We start from the raw sequence: 21,784 nt of genomic DNA, 5'->3' as shown, positions 1-21,784 counted from the left end.
CACTGAGAATCAAATGACTGACATCCTATAGGGGTGCCCCGTGCAGCAGGGAGTATCAATAGAATTAGTTAACTTACTCCATACATTTGGAAACCGGGAATGGAAGGACAGTACTGACAAGGGAATTGTTATCTTATCAATTGAATGGATTGCAGCAATATGCATTTGTCATCTTATGGCTGTAAGAAACCCAAAATATTATTGCCTGAATTATTGGCATTACGCAATATTTTGGGCTTTTTTTTAATTGCCACATAAGCACACAATTTATTCCTAATAGTACACTACAGCAGAGAGAAATGGTTTAATCGAAGCCTTTTTCGATGCTTGTTAATAAGACACTTCAAAAAGGTAGAGAAACTGAAGACTTTTTTTTAATAAACCTCTTGAAAAAAGATTTGTACAGTTTGATCAACATGTTTTCAGTTTATTCTGACAAAATTTGATGGCCAGGGTTTACTGCTCCTTTACTTACCAGTCATAATTTTCCTTTCACATTTATGACCAAAAAAAAACATACATTGATAAATAAAACACTTCAACTTCTAGCACTATGCAATTCCTTATGATATAGTGCATTATGAGTAACACTTTATTTGGGATGTTGAAAAATTTGCTATTGTCTTTTATCTGAGGAATGTCAAACTGTTAATATACTTGTGTGTTGCAGATAGTAAGTGAAAAATTAACCCAGAAATGGTCTAAGCTTTTATTCAGTTCTTTTAAACAAATATATGCAGCTTACAGTGTAATGCAAAAATAAATAACTCAACAGAAAATGTTAATTGTGGCATATTCTATATTTTACCACTCTCCTGTCAGTAAAGCATATCTATTCCTGCATTTCTCCAGGGCACCGAATATCATCAATTTTCAATATCATTTTTACAACTTGGGTAGCCAAAGAAATCTGCTGCTTCTTTCCAATTAGAGTCTCTATGACATGCTGTTTTCTCATATCTAGAATGAAGAATCAAGGAATTAGTGTACGGAGTTAAACAAAGTCATTTCAATGAAACAGTAACACTGCACTCTTGATGAAAGGTTTATAAGCTTTTTATAAAGTCATTTCTAAGATTGACTGCACACTGCAGAATGACAGGATAATTACAGGAAGGTGGCCACCTTGGTTGATAAATCCATTGCAATATTCAATCAGTTCTTAAATGAAAAAAAAAAGTTTTCTCTTCCTATTGTATCTGGGTTCAGATTGTATTTGATTAGATTAGATTAGACTTACAGTGTGGAAACAGGCCCTTCGGCCCAACAAGTCCACACCGACCCGCCGAAGCGAAACCCACCCATACCCCTACATTTACCCCTTACCTAACACTACGGGCAATTTAGCATGGCCAATTCACCTGACCCGCACATCTTTGGACTGTGGGAGGAAACCGGAGCACCCGGAGGAAACCCACGCAGACACGGGGAGAACGTGCAAACTCCACACAGTCAGTCACCTGAGTCGGGAGTTCATGTGTTCATTTTCTCATCAGAAGGAAAGTCTCCCAATATCAATCTGCAAAGTGGATAGTTTTGGTTGAAACTAGTTACTCCTTCCTACGGATGAAGGACAAATGTTCCTACATACCAAACTCTTTGCTGTGAAGATCCATCATGTAACACTAACTTTGCCCAAAAATGTGAAAAAATAATGGAACTTCTACTCGAAATATTAAAACTGCAACAGCTATACCTAGTCACAACATGCAGTTATCATTTACAACTATATCAGTCTATATGAATGTCTATTACAATCAAGGCCAACTAAATACAAGTCTCACAGGAAAGAAATAAATATATAAGTGTGTAGAACTTGCATCGAAAGAGCATATGAAACCAGGCCCAAAACAATAGTCAATTATTTTGTCAGGAATAGAATATGTCAAACATCTCAGCCTTTTGGACGAATCATTAAACAGGGCTTTGCTGTCCCCTTGCGTAGATGGGCACTATTTGAAGCACTCCATGAGTGACCTGACCAACATTTGTAAATCAAGCCACACAAAAATTAGAAAATTTATTTCATTTAATGTGAAAGTTGGTAACTGCATATGCCAAGATTTTTCCTAAAAAGCAACAAAGAGATACTTGAACCAACTCAGATACATGAGGTCAATGTAAATGAACCATTACCCAATTTTTCACCGTTGTAAAAGGATCCATTTGTTTACTTAAAATAATTCAGACCAAGTTCCCACTAACCTCTGTTCATGGCTGATACCAAGCAATTTATTTTGTCAAGACACTGCCATCCCACTTCCCTTGCAAATTTATGATCAACATCCTCTTAAAAAATTTAATTCAACCAGATAGTTCTTTAAAATACAACTAGATTAACATCTGGTGAGCATGGAAGAGTGCGACCAAAGGACATGTTTCCATGCTTTTTTTCTCTATAACTGCAGTATCAGTGTCCTTTTACTCTTCAAAGTCTTGATTATATTACTTTCCAAATTCATGTCCACCTTTCCGACAATTCTATATCTTCCTCTCATATCAGATTTCCGCTTAACCTCTGCAATAAAATTATTCTAATCAAATGAGAAATACCATTCTCTGCGATTGTACTTTCCAGTTCCATCATTCTTCACCTCAGATGCAAATGGCCACTATCTCCAGTATCTTTCTTATGTTTACTACTTATGTGGTCATCTAATTCCATTCCTATCCATCCAGAGTATTTTCTGCCCTGGACATTTCTTAGCAGTTAGCTCTGGAATTCCTCAAGAATCTATCGTTGATCCCCTCTAATTTAACAACTACTCAAGAAAGAGCTGTTCAGTTTCAACTGTACTCCAATATTAACTAATTTTTACCACCAAATAACATGATTGTCATTGCTTATGTTTTTGGATTACCAGACCAACATTTCGTTTAGCTGCAATTTTCTCCAATTAAATACTTGGCAGATTGAAACCATCTGTTCTCATTACCATTCCAATTTCTTTGCTATTGTCTCTGGTTGGACTAGATATTGCATAAACTTGCTGGTGTTCTATTCAATACAGGATTTCTGACCCCATATCCTTTCTATATAGAAGACCATTTTACATCCATCTCTGTCCTGTCTCAGCATATTTGCTGTGGAAATCTGCATCACGCTTTTGTTACTTCCAAACTATTTCAATTTCTGATGGCTGGCTTCTCAGGTCTATACCCACCAGGAACAACAACATCTAAAACTCAAGTATATATAAAATCCAACTGTCACCAAGTCCAGCACATCCGTCAACTCTCTGCTGGCTGAGCTAATTTGGCTCGCTTCAGTCTATCTCATCATTGTAATCAAGAATGACATGTTTCTCCAATTCTGGTCCCTTGTGAATCCTAATCTTTCTTGTTGAACCACTAGCGATGATATTTTTAGTCTTATAAACCCTAAAGGTCGGAAGCACCCCCTTCCTTTCTCATTCTGTGTTTTTTCCCCTCTCCTTTTAGGAAGTTTAGAAATGTTCCTCTTGAACCCAACTCCAAACCTTTCCAACATTTTTGTCTGTCATTTTTTTGGTTTTCATAACTCCTATGAGCCTTCGGTCAATTTCCTTTTTTAAATGTATTATGTCAACGTAAGGTGACACTGAAACTAGTATAAGGGTTACAGAGCACAGCTACTAAAATTTGATAACAATGAATATGATACCCACCGTAAAAACTTTGCAAGACAATGATTAAATAGGCTTATGTCAGTACAATAATCAAAAAGGAAAAACTACTTACCGTTTGTTTCCTTGTGTAAACAATCTATACCCAGTGCAAAATTGTTCTCCTTCACCTGTCTAGCTCGAACCTCTGTCATTGTCTGAATTGGATTATAACCACTGTTTTCTGCAAGTGACATTGGAATGACTTCCAGAGAATCTGCAAAAGCTCTCATAGCATACTGTTCTAAAGTAGGACACTGTACAGAGACAGAACAAAACAACTGCAATTTAAAAACCACTCACCAGTAACAGGAACAATACAAAGCGTGGAAAAAAAAAGTGATAATAGTTGGTAACAATTTCTCTCCATACCACCCAGCAATTTGAAATTTGTGATTTTTGGCATCCTGCTCCATATAAACAAAACTAAATGAAAAGTAAGAGAATCCTAACTATCCATGATCCAAAACATCAATCACACAAACTACTCAGAATGTGAATAAATGTTCATTTTACCTTATCTGCAGCTTCATTGACAGCTAAAGCACAAGCAACCTCTGCAGCACCACCACCATATACAATGCGATTATCTTTCACAAGGTTGCGAATCACACACAATGCATCATGAAGTGCTCTTTTTGCTTCTTCAATGATCTGGAATAAAATGTTGTAATCACTAATAAACTCAATGCAGAAATTAAGCTCTATGCTCATAGATACATATACACACTATGAAGAGCATAAGATGAAGGCAACGTCAATAATTCATCTTTTTGTTGACAGTAAACCTACCTACAAACATTATAAAACTATGCAACAGCACAAATTTATTCAGATTCTACTCAGCAGACAACAGGTAAGGATAAATCAAAAACATTATGTTGAAGTATTTTCCAGTTATATAAAATTGAATACACTGTTTTATGTTATGGACTACAGAAATAACTTAGAATAAAAGGATTAAGATTTGGTAGTTGCTTTGAAGCAAAATATATTGAGAAGTTATAAAAGACAGGCAGTATTACCTAAAAATGCAAATTAGTTACGAAGATTTTACCCAGACCGAAAAGAATAGATTGTGTGCGAGAACAGATACCATCACTGCAGACAGTGGCACAGTTATTATGTCATTAGGTTAGAATCCAAAAGCCTGAGGAAAAGGCCTGGCGACACGGGTTCAAATGCCACCAATGGCAGTTTTTAAGCGTTTGAATTCACGTTTTGATTTGGAATATAAATCTAGTCTCAGTAATGGTGACCCTACAATTATCATTAATGCCCTTTAGAAAAGAAAATACTGCCACTCCTAGACAGCAATGCCCACATTCTGGGAATGAAATTTTAAAAAATGTTCTGGGAAGATAAGCATGAAGCAACCCATTTGAGGACAAAACAGAAAGGTTTAAGATTTGTTGTATAGGAGAGATGAAGAGTTTTGTAAGTAGAAATAAAAATAGTGATTAAAATGTTAGTTTAAGCTAATGTACCTAAAATAATTGATTGGGACCAGAGGGATTTGGTAAAATGGTAGGAAGAGGAATGAAAGATATACAGGTGAGCAACTGTGAAACAAGTGCCAAGATCTTACTTCCATCCTTACTACAACATTTAACTCGGTGACGAGACAGCTGTAAAGTTTTCATAATTGTTCCTGCAGGTATGGGGTAGAGGGAAGTATTTATAGCAATAGTAGACGAACAGGAGGCTGGAACAAAAAAGAAAGCCAGGCAGCATCAAGAGGTGGAGAAGTTAGCATTTCGGATGCTAACCCTTCTTCGGGAAATATTTCTCACAACAGTTTTACCAGAGGAAAGAAGGTTTTGTTTTAGCCTTTCTGGTGAGCCTGGAGTAAAAAAGTAGTTTTGACAGAGGAGTATGAAGCACAGTAGCACTTGACATCAATCCAGATCTAGCACATGACCACCAAAATAAATAGGGGGCAACCGATATTCTAAACATGCACACAGAATTGAGGGGAATGAGGTGAGAAAGCCAGTAATAGCTGAAGCAAATGTCACTCAATTTTAAAGTTGCATTTGAAAGTCTTGTTAAAATCTTGAATCATAAGGAGAGTTGATAAATTCATAGAAGACCAAATGGCAAACAGCTGCAGGAAAAACAAATTTCACCTAAAACAAAGTTTACTTCAAACATGACATTACCAAATATCATACATACCATTTTGTTTCCACCTCTGATGAAAATTGTCACTGCTCTAGAGTTCTGGCACTCCTCAATCACAAGCATCTTATCCTTGGTAGTTCCAAAAGAAATTTCCTTGACAATACCAGCAGTCCCAAGCTTCTCAGAGGTAAGTTCTGAAAACCGGGGAACAATGCGCCCTCCAGTGGCAATAGCAATCAGCTGCATCACAGACAGAAGTATTAATTTTGCCCCGTACTATAAAGATAGATAGCAAAATACACGATTCACACACTAGAATTTGTTGCAACTATACTCACCTCAATTTCAGGTCCGCCAACCCAGCGGATAGCAGGAAGCTTATTCTGGAGAAGCAAATGGTTTGCTTCATCATCAAATCCCCACTGGCAAATAGCCAAGTTAGCACCAGTGTCTTTTATCTTGACAAAGAAAGAAATGCAAAAAGAAGACTTGATACAAAGTCCAGTGTTAAAAGTCAGAAATATACAGCATGGAAACAGACCTGTTGGTCCAACTCATCTATGCCTACCTGATGTCAAACTACTGACCTGATTGACCATTTCCTCAAATTTATCCTTTTCATATTTTTGCAAGGCTTTGTAGTCTTCCACAGAAGTCACATCAAGCTTATGCTTAGTTTTGGGTTTTGGTGGTTCAAATGGACATGTCAAAATAGCAAGCTTTGCATCTTTTATCACCTAAATCAAAGATAAATTTGAAACGGAATGCCTTTAAAATCTTACTAATATATACATTTTAGTAGCTAAATATAAAGCTCAGAATAATCAAAAATATTTGTCAATATCTTAATGTTACATCTGGAAATAAACTTCTTGAATTCATAGTCATAGAGATGTACAGCATGGAAAGACCCTTTGGTTCAACTTGTCCATGCTGACCAGATATTCTAATCTAATCCCATTTGTCAGCACTTGGCCCATATCCCTCTAAACCCTTCCTATTCATATAGACATCCAGATGCCTTTTAAATATTGTTACTGTACCAACCTCCACCACATTTTCTGGCTGCTCATTCCATACACACACCACCCTCTGCATGAAAATGTTGCCCCTTAGGTCTCTTTTATATCTTTCTCCTCTTACCCTAACCTATGTTCTGGACTCCCCCACTCCAGGGAAGAGACCTGTCCATTTATCCTAACCATGCTCACCATGCTCCTCATGACTTTATAAACTTTTATAAGGTCACCACTCAGCTTCTGACGCTCCAGGGAAAACAGCCCCAGCCTATTCAGCCTCTTCCTATAGCTCAAATCCTCCAACCCTGGCAACATCCTTGTAAATCATTTCTGAACCCTTTCAAGTTTCACAACACCTTTCCGATAGGAAGGAGACCAGAACTGCACACAATATTCCAAAAAAGTGGCCTAACCAATGGCCTGTACAGCGGTAACAATGACCTCCCAACTTCTATACTCGTGCTCTGATTAATAAAGAAAAGCATAGCAAATGTCATCTTCACTATCTTACCCACCTGCGACACTACTTTCAAGGAACTATGAACCTGCACTCCAAGGCCTCTTTCTTCAGTGTCATCCCCCAGGACCTGACTGTTAAGTGTAAATGCCCCGCCCTGATTTGCCTTTCCAAAATGCAACAGCTCACATTTTGGATCTGCCACTCCTCAGCCCATTGGCCCATCTGATCAAGATTCCGTTGTACTCTAAGGTAAGCTTCTTCACTGTCCACTACACCTCCAGTTTTGGTGTTATCTGCAAACTATATCTCCTAGGTTCACATCCAAATCATTTATATAAATGATGAAAAGGCTAGCACCAATCCTTGTGGCACGTTAATGGCCACAGGCCTCCAGTCTGAAAGGTAACCCTCCCCCACCACCTTCTGTCTTCTACCTTTGAGCCAGTTCTGTATCCAAATGGTTAGTTCCCCCAGTATTCCATACGATGTAACCTTACTAATCAGGAACCTTGCAGAATGCCTTAGTAAAGTCCATATAGATCACGTCCACCTTTCTGTCCTCATCAAACCACTTTGTTACTTCTTCAAAAAAACTCAACCAAGCTCGTGAGACATGATTTCCCATGCACAAAGCCATGTTGACCATCCATAATCAGTCTTTGCCTCAGCAAATGTAAATCCTGTCCCTCAGGATTCCCTCCAACAATGTGAGGACTGCAGATGCTGGAAAAGCAGATACTGTTTCGAGCATAAGCTCATCATCAGGAATGATAAAGAGCTTATATTCGAAACATCGACTCTCTTGCGCATCGGATGCTGCCTGACCGGCTCTGCTTCTCCAGCACTACACTCTTCATCCCTCCAACAATTTACCCGCCACCACTGTCAGGCTCACTAGTCCATAGTTCCCTGGCTTTTCCTTACTAGTTTTCTTAAAAACGGGCACCATGTTAACCAACTTCCAGTCTTCCAGCGCATCACCTGGCAAATCTATCGATGATACAAATATCCCAGCAATCACTTCCCTAGCTTCCCATAGAATTCTAGGTTACAGCTGATCAGGTGCTTGGGATTTATCCATTTTTATGTGTTTCAAGACATCTAGCACTTCCTCCTCTGTAATATGGACATTTTCAAGATGTCAACATCAATTCCCCACACTCTATATTTTGCCTGTCCTTTCCCACAGTAAACACTGACATAAATTCTCTAATGTTTACTTCTTTGACCAATGTTTTGGCCATCTGCACCAATATATGGCTCAGTAACAAACTTATTTTAGAACAGTCGCACAAAGCATCTCAAGATGTTTTGATAAATTAAAACATTAAAGAAATGCAAGCTGTTGTAATTTGTCCTGCAAATGAACATTTCTGAACACAAAGCTACTGGAACAAAAATGGTATCCAAATTGCCACTTAAAAAGCTATACGCATAAGTCAGTCACATGTGCTTTGGAACTGAATGTTAGTGCAAAAATATCCAACCTTTGGCATTTGTGGATGGCTGAATTCTTTATCCACCACGACTCCTTTAATTAACTGCGTATCTTCTAGTTTTCCACCAACTTTACCTTCCACTTTCATCAGCTCAAAATCTACATCCTTGCGCTCCATATCAGCAACAGCTAAGACAGCATTTACAGCTATCTCTGCCATCTGCCTATGGCAACGATTAATACTGTATAAACAGGAAATAAATAATTTCAGAAAATAGAGAAAAAGAGAGAAAGACACCTGCAAAGATGGTTTACAACATTTGACCATTCAGCTCTGGAACCCAAGTTAATGGCCACCAGGTCACTGAATTAAGCAGATTCTAGCTGACCACTGAATTACACCAATAATTCTACAAACATTTTAACATTAAAGAATGATCACCACAATAAACTGAAAAGTTGTTTTACCAACTCACATTGTTGAGGAGTGAATTATGAAGAACTCTGTAATGATACGCATTGGATTTTTCAACATGCATTTGATGAAATTCCAGCCAAAAACAAAATTGTTAAGCTCAAAAGCAACAGGAAGTCACAAGTCTTGAGAAGAAATAATAAATTACCTTAACGATAGAAAATGACAGACACTTTGTTAAAGGGATAGGATGAGAGATGAAAGTTGTGGGGCAAAACTAATGCAACTGTTAAAATTTATAATTTCTTTATGAATTAGATTCAAAGACATAGCACAAAGTCATTCAATTTGTACGTCATAACTAGAAGGCACTTAAAATTTAAAGAAAGATGTGATCACACTAAAGTAAAGGCAAGACAAAAGGTAAAGTTGCTGGCTTTGTTTCTTCATTAATATCCCATGAAAAGGAATCTGTCATTTCTACACCACTTCTTAGATGAAGTCTTCCCAACTATCTTTCTCCATGGCACATTTGCATGTGGTTCAATCATCGTTTAGAATAACCTCAAGTTCCTGCTTTATTAAGCTAACTCCTAACTCCCTACAGAATCACAAAAGGAGCTCACCACCTATGGCTCAGCAGTAGAGATTCAGGAGCTAGAAAATTATGGGTAAAGTCCTACTCCAGAGACTCAAGCACAAAATTCTAGACTGTCATTCCAGGTTAGTATTGAGCAAGTACTACATGAAAGGCTGAACCATTTTCTACAGTTGTCAAAATTGATGTCCTGTTTCTGATCTTACCTGGATGTAAAATATCTCTCTAATATACCCTTTTCAAAGAGAAGTAGTCAAGTAATTTTTAATGTCACAGCCAATAATGGTAATCAATAAAACAGGTTGAGGTCATTATCACATTAGTGGTTGAGAGAACATGGTTTTTAAAAATTGGATGCCATATTTCTTAGATTGCAACAGTGACTCTACTTCAAATATACTTGAAAGACAGTTAAGTGCTTCTGAATGTCCCAAAAGATCGAATTATATAAATACAAGCTATTGTTTTATTCCACTCCCCATATTGTTTGTTCTAATACGGACAACAATATTACTGTCTGCTGCTAAGATATCCCTTACCCTTACAATGTGTAAACAACACATTTCTTCAGAATTAGTGGCTATGGTTACTGACATCCTTATCTATCTCCTTAATTGCAAAATTCCCTCATCACTGCTATATTTCAAATGTAATATTGGACAGGCTAATAAATGATTCACAAGGTGCAACATGACAATAGTCTTGCACCACATTAATCTTCTCTGTGGCAAGATGGCTACCTAACACCTTTGTAAATGGTCACAATTGCAAGCTGCATTTGGGAAATCTGCATAAAACTACAATGTTTACATGGGCATTGCTGAAACAATCAATACAGTTCATATAATTTGTACTCACACTTTAGAGCCAAGTGTTGTCATAGCTGTTTGAATAAGGGGCTCTTTGTTATTCGGATCTACCAGAAAGCTATCACTTATTTTGTCCAGGTGTTCAATGGCATGGCGAGCAGCCAGTTCATAACCATCAGCTATGCGAATAGGATGAATACCACGGTCCAGTAACTGTTCAGCTTGTTCCAAAAGGGCACCAGCAAGAACTGAAAAAGAGATCATGCAATATAAACTTCTGAAAAATACAGAGACTGATTCCATGTGAATCATATTCTGGGACTAGGGGTTAGAGATTGAGGGGACCAACTAAAATCCTAGTGTAACAATTTACAAGTAATTGTTTAAGGATTATATGGAAAAAATTCTAACTGTATATAAAAGACACAATCAACATTGAAAAGGGAAAACAGATTCCATCAAATAACAGACGTTTCCTGCTTTCTTATTGCTCAAAATCTCTGAATTCACCAAGAAAGTAACGTGCACATGGTAACAAGATTTCAGAAAACTCCAAATAAAATGCTTACATCATTAGCCTCCAACTTACCAACTACACCTGTGGTGCCATCACCAATTTCATCATCCTGAGACTTAGAAAGCTCGACCATCAATTTGGCAACTTGATGCTCCACGTCCATCATACTCAGAATAGTAGCACCATCATTGGTGATTGTCACTTCTCCATCTTTGTCTACCATCATTTTATCAAGACCTGAAATTGAACAAAAGCAACTTTATGACCAGCTTTTAACAGAACAACATACTTAACTCATATTGCTAGTGCAGATCATCAGTCAGCATCTACTAGCTTATGTAGCTGATACCACACAAAAATGTTACCAAGACAATCCACAATTAATTAAAAATTTTAGTATAGTTTGTTGTTCAGGTATAACCATTGATTATTCTTGGTTCTAAATTAGAGTTGATTTGGGTTTGTTAAATTGATAGTAATTACAAGTACTGGAACACTGTCCTACTCTTAAGAGCTTTCAGCACTTGAAACCTTGAATGAAATTATCATTATGCTGTATCTTAAACTATCCACTGGTATTGATTCCAAATCCCTTGACGGCCTAAGTGATCCAGAACTCTTTTGTTGTGGTAGAATTTGCCACACTTCCACCACTTTCAGACAGCAAGGCACATGGGTGTGCAACCTCAAAACTTGTGAAGACATAATCATACCCTAATTGTAGAGTCAGAGTTATATAGCAGGGAAACAGATCCTTTGTTCCAACTCATCCATACTAACCAGTATCCTAAACTGATCTAGTCCCATTTGCCAGCGTTTGGCCCATATCCTTCTAAACACTTTCTACTCGTGTACCCATTCAAATGCCTTTTAAGTGATATAATTAGACTAGCCTCCATCACTTCCTCTGTCAGTTTGTCCCATTTATGTACCACCCTCTGCACAAAAAATATTGCCCCTCAGGTCCTTTTAAAATCCTTCCCCTCCCACCTTCAATCCATGACCTCTCCTTTTGGACTTCCCCAGCCTAGGAAAAAGACCTTGGCTATTCACCCAACCCATGCCCATAGTTTTACAAACCTCTAAGTCTCTGAAGCTTCAAGGAAAGTAGCCCCAGTTTATTCAGCCTCTCTTTATAGCTCAAACCCTCCAACCCCAGCAACATCCATGTAAATCTTTTCTGAACCTTTCAAGTTGAATAACATCTTCCCTATAGCAGAATGACCAGAATTGAACCTAGCAATCTAAAAGTGGCCTAACCAATGTCTCCTACAGCCACAACATGACATCTAAACTCGTATACTCAATGCACTGACCAATGAAGCTAAGCCAACATACTGTTTACCTGCAATTCCATTTTCAAGTAACATTGCACCTGCATCCCTAAATCCTTTTGTTCGGCAACACTCCCCAGGCCATACCGGCAGCTGTATTAGTCAACTCTGATTTGCCTCAGCAAAATGTAACACCTCACATAATTCTAAATTAAACTCCATCTGTCATGCCTCAGTCCATTGGCGCATATAACCAAGGTCCAGTTGTACTTTAAGATAACCTTCACTTCACTGCACTGCACCACCAGCTTTGGTGTAATTTGCAAACTTACTCACCACACCTCCTACATTCACATCCAAATCATTTATATAAATGACAAAAAGTTCTTTAATTATCCCATCCACACAAAGATAGGCAAATATACGTGACATGGGCCATCTGCCTTTTACTATTCTGCCAAAATGAACATTACTCATGTGATAAATGAAAAGGTGCTGTCAGGCTAAAGTAAAAACAGGAAGAACTGAGGAAACTCAGGTCTGGAAGCATCTGCCTAGATAGAAATAAAGTAACATTTCTGGTCCAATCATAAAAAAAAGAGTACAAATGGTAGTAGAGAAATGCTATAGATAAAGAGTAGGTGTTAATAGCAGAAAATAGGTCAGCTCAACGTAGCAAACAAGACATGGTTGTGTTGTGTGTTGTGTATGTAATGAGATCAAAGTGGAAGGCAGAGTTTACGGTCAGTGCCAAAGCAGAAAATGACTTGCTGTCCTTCCAGTTTGTGATGGGCTGTGGGAAGGAGACTACATTATCAGCAACAAACACAGTAGATTAGATTGAAAGAAGAAATTCGCTCTTCACCTTTTCTTTGAAAGGAAGATTGAATAGCTGATCCACAACCATCAGCCTCCAACACAAAGCTGTTAAGTACCCAGATAGTTTGCTGGTCATTTTGTCTAAATCATATCATTTACAAGAATGCATGTCAGTAGTTCACTGTTCTGATCTCTTAAGAGATTCACATTCTCAGAACTTTAATCAAAAGTCTTTTACTTTAGAATTAAGGCTCCAAAGTAACATTAATATATTATAAATATTCATCATAATTTCCATCTTTTGACTTTTCTTATCTGTTGTCATTTGGTGTCAAATTAAGTCTGATTTAGGTTTTGAGAAGCACCTTGGGATGTTTCATTATGTCAAAGGAGTTTTTGGGGAGGAGGAGGCTTCACTGAATTATCACCCATTCACCACCTTAGTTTTTTTTAAGAGTCAGTCCCCTCCCTGACACAAGATGGAGTCCTTCACTCACTGATCCAGCTCCCTCAGAACCAGCTCTCAAAGTGAAGAAGATACCTGATATTCCTGTTTTTTTTAAAAATCCCATTTTTTTTAAATTAAAAAAAATTAACCCTTCTTTTAACCCCCACACTATCGCCTAACTGCAGTAATGCTTATTGTCCCCCAGCACCCGGGTATGTGTGTGTGCGCGCGCAGATATGAGACACAGTGAAAGACACGAGGTGTGCAAATCTTTATTCAATTTCCACCATCAGGAAGAAAAGATACACCAAAGTGGCCAGTGACAAGCAGTGCCCTTCACATCAAACAGCAATGCTGTGTGATCAAACAGTGAAGGGGAGGGCATGGATAAAATCTAAATAGATTTGGACGGGGAAATAATACACTCCACTCCCTGAGCAGCTCAAGGGTGTTGGAGGACATTGTATGCTCCTTCTCCAGAGGTATCCGGGCTCTAACATAACTGCAGAAGAGGGGCAGGTAATCGGTCCTAACGACCCCCTCCAGGCCCGCTGCCTGGACCAGTTTATGGCAAGTTTGGTTAGACCCAGGAGCAAACCCATGGGGAGGCCCTCAGATCCGCTGTCCCTCCTCATACCAGGTGCCTGAAGATCAGGAGCATGGGGTTGAAGTTTAACCAAAAACAGAGAAGAAGGTTTTTTAGAACATCAATAAGGGAATGCAAGTGCTCAGATCCAATATATACATGATCCACAGACTCCACAGCACCAGAGAACAAGCAGTTGGGCTGGGAGTCCGCTAACCACTGCAATCTGTGGTTGCAGGGGACCGCCGCGTGCAGCACCTTCCACCCCAGATCCCCGAGAGAAAGGGGGAGGACTCCCGCATAGAGAGCCCTCCACTGGGGATCCCTTCCACCCAGTGGCAAATGGGCATGCCAAGGCGTGTCCGAGCAGTGGATGAGGGAAAAGAGGTGGATGGTGTACAGCAGCAGTCAATACAGGCTCACCGTGATACTTCTTTAAAAGGGACAACACTAAAATTCTGTAGGCAGCTCAGGCTGTGGGGCCCAGGTTCCCAGGGGAAGTATGGGACTTTGGGGCCAACCACCTCAGTTGTTCACTCCATCTTTGCAAGAGCAGCAATATGCACTAATATCCATTACAAACTCCCAGTTGCCTTGACTACTATTCCTCGCACCCTTCTTCCCATAAGGACTCACTTCCATGCTCCCAATTTCACAATCTCCATCACGCTTGTTCGAATGTTGCAGCTTTCTACGGGAACATTTCCAATATGGCTTCCCTTTTTCTCAATCAAGGATACCACCCTCGGTCATGTCCACCCATTTTCGCACTTCTATCTTCACTGCTACTCCTCCCTCCTAGACCAACAATAAGGTTTCCTTAATCTCACTGACCACCCCACCAGCCGACACATTCAGAGGTTCAGTCTCTGTCACAACTGTAACCTCCAGCAGGATGCCACAAGCTGCCAGTATTATTTAGGGGCTACTCCTCCTACAAGATGCTTTTTCTCTCCCATCACACCCAACATCTCTTCATGGTACTTACCCATGTAATCATAGAAAGTTTAACACTTATCCCTTTAATTCCTCTCTCTCCAAGGCAGTAAATACACATTCCAAGCAAAGAAGTTTACCCATACTCAGAGTCACAGAGATCTAGCACTTGGGACTAGATTACGCTAGGATATCTGGTCAGCATGGACAAGTTGGATTAAGGGTCTGTTTCCATTTCTTTCGATCTAGCACATTGCATTATTGCTCACAATATGCTCTCCTCTATACCAGCAAGACCCAACAAAGATTGGGTGTTAGTTTTGTTGAATACCTGTTCTGTCCTCAAGAATAACCTCAACTTTCTGATCACTGGCCCTCATGACACATCTTGCTGTCATGCTAACACTTTTGCCCTCGGCAATGCTGCCATTTTCAATGGAGCAATGCAACCTGGAGGAATAGCAACTCAATTCACGCTTAGAAACTTACAGCCTTCAGGTCTCAACATTGACTTCAACAATTTGTAAGTTGCACCTGCCCCACAACATATCTTGTTTGCATATATTTGTTTTTTTAAAAAATGGAGCTGACCCATTTCCTGCTATTCACACTAATCTGTACCTATGCCACTTCTCTACCACCATCAGAACTTCCTTGATGGACTGAATGGCCTACTTCTGTTCTTCTGTATTACGATTTAATAATCAATAAGGGAATCGTGTTATTGAAAGTTTTGTTTTCCTCTCCACATGCTATCAAATCTGTTGGTTTCTCCTGCACTGCTTTCATTTCATTAACTCCAAAATTCAGAGTACCTTATTTTAAAGCTGTCATATTATTCATTATAGCCACACTCAAGTCATTTTCTCAACTGCACAACCTCCAAAAAGGCAAGAAGTAGAAACTGTTGCTATTTGTCTTCTCACTAGTTCAATATCAGAAAGATCAACAATGGCCAACAGTGGATCATTCTGTATAGATAAGGTCCTAGCTTTATTTGTTTCAAGATTGCAAAATAGAACGACAGACAAGAACAATGAAACAATATTTGCCATGCCACGTTATTGATAAACGCAATTTATTCTAATAAGCAGCCATAAGCCGTGTCTGATAAACCTCAATGAATTTTTTGAAGAGGTGACTGAGGTAGTGGACAGGGATGTTCATGAATGTTGTTGATATGGACTTCCAGAAACCATTTGATAAAGTCCCACTTAAGACCCTATTAATTAAGGGACAAACACCAATGGAATTGATGGAAAATGATAAACATGGCTGGAAATTGGTTGAGTGGCAGGTGACAGAAAGTAGGGATAATGGGTAGGTATTCAGATTGGCAGGTATTCCCCAAGGATCTATGTTAGGGCCTCAATTATTCACACTACTTGGATAACACATTAGAAAGTCACATATCCAAACTGGCTGACAACACAAAGTTAGATGGCATCGTAGACAACATAGATGATCGCATAAAATTACAAAGAGATATTGATAGACTAGGTGAATGGGCAAATCTGTGGCAGATGGAATTCAAAGTAAGCCATTGTGAAGCTAAATACAGTAGCTATGAAAAGGGACTTGGGTGTTCAGGTCCAGATCTTTAAAATGCCACAAACAAGTGTAGAAAATAATCAAGAAAGCCTCTGGAATGCTGGCCTAGACATCCAGAGGACTGGAGTATAAGGATGCAGAAATTATGCTGCAGCTATACAAAACACCAGTTAGATTCCTGCTGTACTAGTCAGGAGGATATTCTGGTCTTGGAGAAAGTACAATGTAGGTTTACAAGAATTATACCAGGCCTTCAGGGGTTAAGTTACAAGAGATTATATAAATTAGGCCTGTTTTCTCTTGAATTTAGACAGTTAGGTGTTGATCTAATCGAAGTCTTCAAGATAGTAATAGGAAAATACAGGGTAGATAATGATATATTATTTCCACTGATTCGAGATTCTAGAACTTGGGAGCATCATCTGAAAATTAGGGCCAGACATCGGGAGTGATGTTAGGCGGCACTTCAAACGATACTTTAGTTGGAACTCTTACAAATGGCAGTACTAGAACAGCTGTTAATTTTAAACCTGAGAGAGATAACTTAACTTGAGATGGTTAAACAAAGATATTAAGTGGTATGAGCCAAAGGCAGGCACGTGGACTTAAGCCACACATCAACCATGATATAAATGAATGTCAGAACAGACTAGATGAATGACTGACTCCTTTTCCTAATGTTTCTTTAAAGAGGACACACATGAAATATATGTGCAATTACCACAAAATCATTAAACATCTATGTCAAAATCCTGCATGAGGATTTGTTTCCACATCATCAGTAGATGGTAAAACAATTTTGAAAATGTAATAAAAAGGTCCAGTGTAGCAATGCATGTAAACTAAAAACTGGAGGGGAGCTCAGTCAGAAACAATATTCGGCATACCTTTAATATTTTAACAACATGTAAAACTTTGTACTTGTCAAACCGTGTAAAAGGATTTACGGGTGGCACAGTGGTTAACACTGCTGCCTCACAGCACCGGGGAACCAGGTTTAATTCTGGCGTCGGGCAACTGTCTGTGTGGAGTTTACACATTCTCCCCGTGTCTGTGTGGATTTCCTTCGGGTGCTCCGATTTCCTCTCACACCTCAAAAGAATAGCAGGCTAGGTGAATTGGTCATGCTAAGCTGTAAATTGTGTTAGGTGCATTAGTCAGGGATAAATGTAGGGAAATGATCTGGGTGGGTTACTCTAAGGGTGTCAGTGTAGCCTTGTTGGACTGAAGGCCCTGTTTCAACACTGCAGGAAATCTAAAATTGTTAGTGTTACATTAAATAGAGTCATACAGCACAGAATCAGACCATTTGGACCAACTCTTCCGTGCCAACCAGTTTCCCAAATTAAACTGTCCCATTTGCCTGCCTCTCCAAACCTTTCCTATTCATGTACCTACCCAAAAGTTGTAACTATACATGTATCTACCACTTTCTCTGGCAGTTCAGAAAGATAACATCAGATGAGATGTAAAACAAAGTGAATCCTTTCCAAACAGATATGTCATGTACGAATGCAACAGCAGACTTTTCTGCTAGAATCGATCAATTAGAGAGCACTCTCTAAAATTATATTGGAAGACATCTATAGGCCTGTCAGCAACAATAAAGTTAAAGGATGTATTCATTCTAGATTAGAAGTTTGTAATAAAAGCAAGTTAAATGAATTGGAGGCTTTCAATTTTTAAACAGATTGGAAACAGCAGAGGGTCTCAATTCAGTACAATAATAAATTTCTTCAGTGCACTGATGACAGTCTTCTGATTCTAGAACATTATATTACAGAACTCTGATTACAAATACTAGTATTTAATGCATGGAATATGGAAGGTTAAGTGGTGATTAAATTCGGATTATAAAGATTTTTAAAAGAATAAACAAGTTAGAGAGAAACATTCTGCACTGATGAGACAGTGTAGGACATCAAAAGCGGGAGTCTTAAAAGGTCATTTGGCTCTTCGTGTCTGATCTGTCAACTGAAAAGCTCACAGTTAAATTTATCTCACGCCATCATTTCATTCTACCCCATTTAACTATGAAGTTTATAAATAATTATATCAATATGACAATTAAACCTAACAATAAAATCAAAGCCAGTTCTTTCAGGAAGAAAATCAGCAAACTCCTCTTCAAGCAAAGGGCTGTACATCAGGAACTCTCTTCCAGAAAACATGATGGTACTCGGTTAATAATTTGAAATCTGAGATCTGTGGATTTTCAGCAAGGTATAATAGAATATCAGGAACCTCGAATATTCCCTGCAGAGTTGTCTTGCTGCTGAGATAACTGACCTCCAACAACCCTAACCATCTCCCATTGTGCCAGGCATGACTTCAATCAACAGAATTGTTCCATTGGTTCTCATGAACTGGAGTTTTTAAACTGGGTTCCTCAATACCACATTTGGTCAAATAACTGGCCAAAATTCTCATTAAGCAAAGTTTATTGAGGATTATGGAAATGTGGAGTTCAAAACACTGTCAAGGTCTTACTGGATGCTGCAGCAGTCTTGAGGAGCCAAATGGCCAACTTATGCTCCTAATTTGTATATTTACAAGTAAACATATGTGAATTAATGTAAGAGAAGCTTATTTGCCTCACATTCTTCAGTACTTCAAAACTGAGATTTATCTAAAACTCCAAATTTGTGATCTTACCTTTTGGTCCAAGAGAAGTTCTCAACGTATTGGATACTGCTTTTGCTGCCATAATATGTGACTGTAATGAAAGCAACATCAGAATTCTATTTCAAAAACTGGCTTATAGAAGTTTGTCAAAAGTCTAATCTTTTTGAAAAAAGCTCTACTTGTTACTATATTGCAAATGAAATGACATTTTATTTTGAGCTATTCATTGATTCAATTGTCTAAATTGGTGATTGCTTGTTTTACAGAAACTAGTGCTGGTATTAAAAACCATCAATTGAAAAATCTGCATCACAATATCAAAAACAGAATATCATGCACAATGTAAAGCTGTTATTAACATCAAGATTCTTCTTTTTCCAAAATGTATGCCCTATATTTCAAATTTATTATCAATGCAGAATAAAGTGCTGGGGCTCTAAGTCCAGAAATTAACCATTTGCTTCAAATGGTCTATTCATGTTTATATTCCAGAAGTTTCCTTTCACTTCAAAGCACTCTTACCACATTGTATCTCTCCATCATCCAAATACAATGTGTAAACTTTATTTGCTTACTATTTCCCTTGAGTTGGGGGGTGGGGGTGGGGAAGAGTTCAAGAATAATTTGTGAACGCACTTTAATTAAATTCACGGCTATAAAGCACTGAGGGACATTGGGCATGACAGGTGCGAGATAAATCTGTCATTTTTTCTCCTTCCAGATGTGAATTCACTATAATAATGAAAAATGTTTCAATGAATGACCTTTATAACAAAAGACTTTGCGAATCGGCGAGTATTTTTAAAATCCTCCAGAGGGATTTTTCTACAAACGGATAAGTCGGTTAGGACGAGATGGCGATCCAGTAGTTAACATTAACACAGTGAAGAGTCAAACTCCCATCTTTTGGTTGTTACTCACCGAGTGTTGGCCCCACACTATCACAACGCCGAGAGGGCGGAGCATGGAGGAAACCGCCATGATTATATTTTAGCATATATATTTTAAAATACATTTAAATCGACGCTTCGAAGCCAGCCACTTCACCCCCGTGCCTCAGATCAAACGAGACCGGGGAGCAGAGTGGTGGTGTATGGCTGACCAGGACACCGAGAGACTAGATCCCTAATCAAACACAAATAGAGCCCGCCGGCGGTCTAGGCCGCGACAGCCACATGTGGGTAAGCAGCTAACGGCAGCCAGGCCCGGGCCTCACACGCTTTTGTATGTAACGGTTACCTTCAGCGCCTCCAGCCCGGTTAGTCGAGATTTGGTTTCCTGATCCTTGATGATGATGAAGGGTCGGCCATATTCATCAAAGGCGAGAGTCCCCAGAGTAGACATGTTTGCGATCGGACCGGATCAAACTCCTTTCACTGCAGCTGAGTCTCCGCCCGACAGGAGGGGGGGGGGGAGGGGAGGGAGCTCGAGCTCCGGCTTCTGGAACCGTCCAACAGGCCGCACCATTCACAATGGGGGGGGGGGGGAGAAAGGCGATGGGAAGAGATGTACATGTATCAATGGCTCAACACTGAGTTTCCATTCTTAACCAATAAAATAAAATTCAAATGTCAATTTAATAATTCTATACCTGTGTAAAAAAAAATTCAGTGAAATGTAGCGGGGGTAATGGTTTGATCCGAGGCCCCCGTTGTTCTCGCGAGATTAACGGGAACTGCCGCCAGAGAGAATGGGTGGGTTCGGGTCATTGAAATGAGAATTGTTTCTGGTTCCACTTTCCGTCTCTCTTTTTGTTTGACTCTAGCTTTCTGGGTTGGATTTTCTGAGAATGGATATCATAAGTAGATTGCTCCTCTATTAACAAAACGGCGGAGTCCTACATTTCTGCTTGGATAGTCCCAGTCCGGGCCCTTCAGAAATACGGACCCCTACTTCCATTCTGATTCCCGTTAGTGTAGTACAGTGGGGCAGTGGCTCTTGTGGTGCCAGACCTGAAACCTGGTCCTTCAAGCTAATGGGCACGGCCACAACCACTGCACTGGCATGTTAGAATAACTGGTCTGGTTTTTCGGAAAATAGAAAAGACATTCGGGTGAGGAATGTTGGCTTGGGTTCCTGCTGCTTCATAGCGCTACGGACTCAATTCCTGCCTTGGGTGACTGTGTGTTACATGTTCTCCTCATGTCGGCATGGGTTTCTGCTAGGTACTCAGGTTTTCTCCCACACTACAAAGATGGGCAGGGTTCGATGGATTGGTTATGTTAAATTATCCTGTAGTGTCCAGGGATGTGTAGGCTAGGTGGATTAGCCATGGTAATTGCAGGGTATAGGGTTACGGGCTGAGGTTGATGCAGACTTTATGGCCAAATGGCCTTTTTCCACGCTAGCAATTCTATGATTTTAAGATCTCCTTTTTCACAGTAACCCAGCCTCCTAGACAATGATTTTGACAGCTCCTGTAGGGTGCTAAGATATAGGTAGCAAGGCACCAGATAGGCGATGATGTTTAAGTTTGGAAAGGAGAAATTGTGCATGGGGGCTGATGTCATGTTGATGTGTT

The 21,784-nt window shown here is 39.3% G+C and overlaps 1 protein-coding gene across 1 annotated transcript; it reads right to left on the bottom strand.

The window, feature by feature from the left end:
- Positions 1-356: 356 nt before the first annotated feature.
- cct5 (chaperonin containing TCP1, subunit 5 (epsilon)) lies at positions 357-20,668 on the bottom strand. Its single transcript, XM_060824790.1, has 11 exons — positions 20,503-20,668; positions 19,294-19,354; positions 11,097-11,261; positions 10,557-10,755; positions 8,735-8,927; positions 6,356-6,505; positions 6,107-6,226; positions 5,823-6,008; positions 4,161-4,298; positions 3,721-3,901; positions 357-960 (listed from the first exon to the last, which is right to left on the bottom strand). The coding sequence occupies exons 1-11, from the start codon at positions 20,605-20,607 to the stop codon at positions 833-835; spliced, it is 1,626 nt and encodes a 541-aa protein (XP_060680773.1). The 5' UTR covers positions 20,608-20,668; the 3' UTR covers positions 357-832.
- Between the last annotated feature and the right edge of the window lie 1,116 nt (positions 20,669-21,784).

This window comes from Hemiscyllium ocellatum, chromosome 5, assembly GCF_020745735.1.
Source record: "Hemiscyllium ocellatum isolate sHemOce1 chromosome 5, sHemOce1.pat.X.cur, whole genome shotgun sequence".
NCBI lineage: Eukaryota > Metazoa > Chordata > Chondrichthyes > Orectolobiformes > Hemiscylliidae > Hemiscyllium > Hemiscyllium ocellatum.
The sequence above is the reverse complement of the archived record's forward strand: the minus strand, read 5'-3'. Positions and strand labels throughout refer to the sequence as shown.